Source organism: Gracilinanus agilis, chromosome 6 (genome assembly GCF_016433145.1).
Source record: "Gracilinanus agilis isolate LMUSP501 chromosome 6, AgileGrace, whole genome shotgun sequence".
Lineage (NCBI taxonomy): Eukaryota > Metazoa > Chordata > Mammalia > Didelphimorphia > Didelphidae > Gracilinanus > Gracilinanus agilis.
In genome coordinates this window covers 97,287,537-97,289,240 of record NC_058135.1, presented here as the reverse complement: position 1 = coordinate 97,289,240, position 1,704 = coordinate 97,287,537, and the positions used below count along the sequence as shown (strand labels likewise).

Below are 1,704 nucleotides of genomic sequence, written 5' to 3'. Positions count from 1 at the left end.
ACTGGGAAAAGGTAGGGACACTGAGTAAGAACGAAATCACTCAGCCAATTAATAACTGGATAAATAACTGCTTATCTGGGGATGTTGTAGAACAGAGGCTACAATTAGGCAGCACAGAGGCAGCAAACATCCCTCAATACAAAAAGGACCAGGTTAAAATATAATTGGGAAACATTTAGTAAACTAAATAAAAATGCAATAAACCAGAGCTATGAATATGCATTTTCTAAGTCAATATGAAGCATATATATATATACAGATATATATATGATTTAGCATACTATTTCTATTTGAATTCAACGCTACTGTGGTGGAGGGTATTTCAGGTGAGGGTTGAAGATGATTGTTGCTCATATAAGGTTCCGACTCTGGATCCATGCTTTTTAATTTTAATTTTTTTTGGTGGTATACCAAATTTATTGCAAAAAGACCCACGATCCCAGCAACTGCCTTATCGATAGGATTTCTGGTAGCGAGCCCGGGCCCCAGGGCCACCAAACTTCTTGGACTCGCAGCGCCGAGGGTCAGCCACCAGCAGAGTACGGTCATACTGAATGAGGATGTCTTTGATTTCCTTCTTAGAGGCCTCGTCCACATATTTCTGGTAATAGGCCACTAGGGCTTTGGAGATGGACTGCCGAATAGCATAAATCTGGGCTACGTGGCCTCCTCCCTTCACACGGACCCTGATATCTACACCAGCAAAACGTTCCTTCCCTAGGAGAAGGACAGGCTCCAAGAGCTTGTATTGCAGGGTGCGTGGCTCAATCATCTCCAGGGGTCGCCGATTCACCTTGATCAGCCCATTGCCTCTCTTGCTGTGGGCCACAGCGGTGGCAGTTTTCTTTCGCCCAAAAACCTGGACGGACTGGAGTGGTCCCTTGGACGGCATGTTGCTGGCGAGCGGTGCGGACCCAGCGGGGGGCTGGAGGCAGCGGTGGGGAGGAAGGGCTACCAAAGCCGGCGAGGAGAGGTCCTAACCCGCGCGGCTCTGAAGCACGAAAGCTTTAATTTTTTTTTTTTTTTTACCAATTATATGTATTAACAAATTTCCACATAAGTTTTCCTAAGTTATATGATTGAACTTGTCTCACTAACTCTCTTCCTTTCCCCCTTTTGGAGTTGGGAAGACATATATCTGGGTTATAGGTGTATTATCATACAAAACATTTCCATATTATTCATTTTTAAGTGATTAGACATATAAAACAACCCCCCCCCCCAAACATATACCCAAACAAGCGAGTGAAAAATCGCATGCTTTCATCTGCATTCCAACTCCAACAGTTCTTTCTTTGGAGGTGGATAGCATTCTTTGTCATAAGTTCCTCAGAGTTGTCTGATCCATGAATTTTTTACAAATTTAATAATTGTATTTCAATACAATGGGTTCTTTGTAATCCTCTGTATTTTATTCTATGCATTTAAAATAAATAATTTTATACATCATATACCAGTCCATATTTTTCACCTGATTGCCAAAAGTTGTCCATGATACGAAAATATTTAAGTGCCTCTATTCTATTAGAAAACAAATTTCCTTTGGTTTACAAAATTTTTACTACTGATTGTTCTTCTTGAAATAATAAACTTTTAAAAATGTACTCTTTCTTCTTCTCTTCCATATTCCTTACCATTTTGTACCCTTCTTTCCAACATCTAGTTTCCACCCCAAGTGAACACTTTTCCTTTCAGATGTGAGTA

At 40.7% G+C, this 1,704-nt stretch overlaps 1 protein-coding gene across 2 annotated transcripts; it reads right to left on the bottom strand.

Annotated features, from left to right (window-relative positions):
- Window positions 1–393: 393 nt before the first annotated feature.
- Window positions 394–940, bottom strand: LOC123251477 (40S ribosomal protein S16-like). 2 transcript variants are annotated; one of them, XM_044680743.1, is made up of 2 exons: window positions 794–940; window positions 394–742 (listed from the first exon to the last, which is right to left on the bottom strand). In XM_044680743.1, exons 1-2 carry the CDS (start codon window positions 890–892, stop codon window positions 452–454), a joined length of 390 nt encoding a protein of 129 aa, XP_044536678.1. In that variant the 5' UTR covers window positions 893–940; the 3' UTR covers window positions 394–451. The 2 variants fall into 2 exon arrangements, with proteins under 2 accessions (XP_044536678.1, XP_044536677.1); XM_044680742.1 differs by having other exon boundaries at window positions 394–940.
- Between the last annotated feature and the right edge of the window lie 764 nt (window positions 941–1,704).

Bases quoted from the DNA above. Each gene is read 5' to 3' on its own strand.
- LOC123251477 (XM_044680742.1), bottom strand. From the start codon at position 892: ATGCCGTCCAAGGGACCACTCCAGTCCGTCCAGGTTTTTGGGCGAAAG.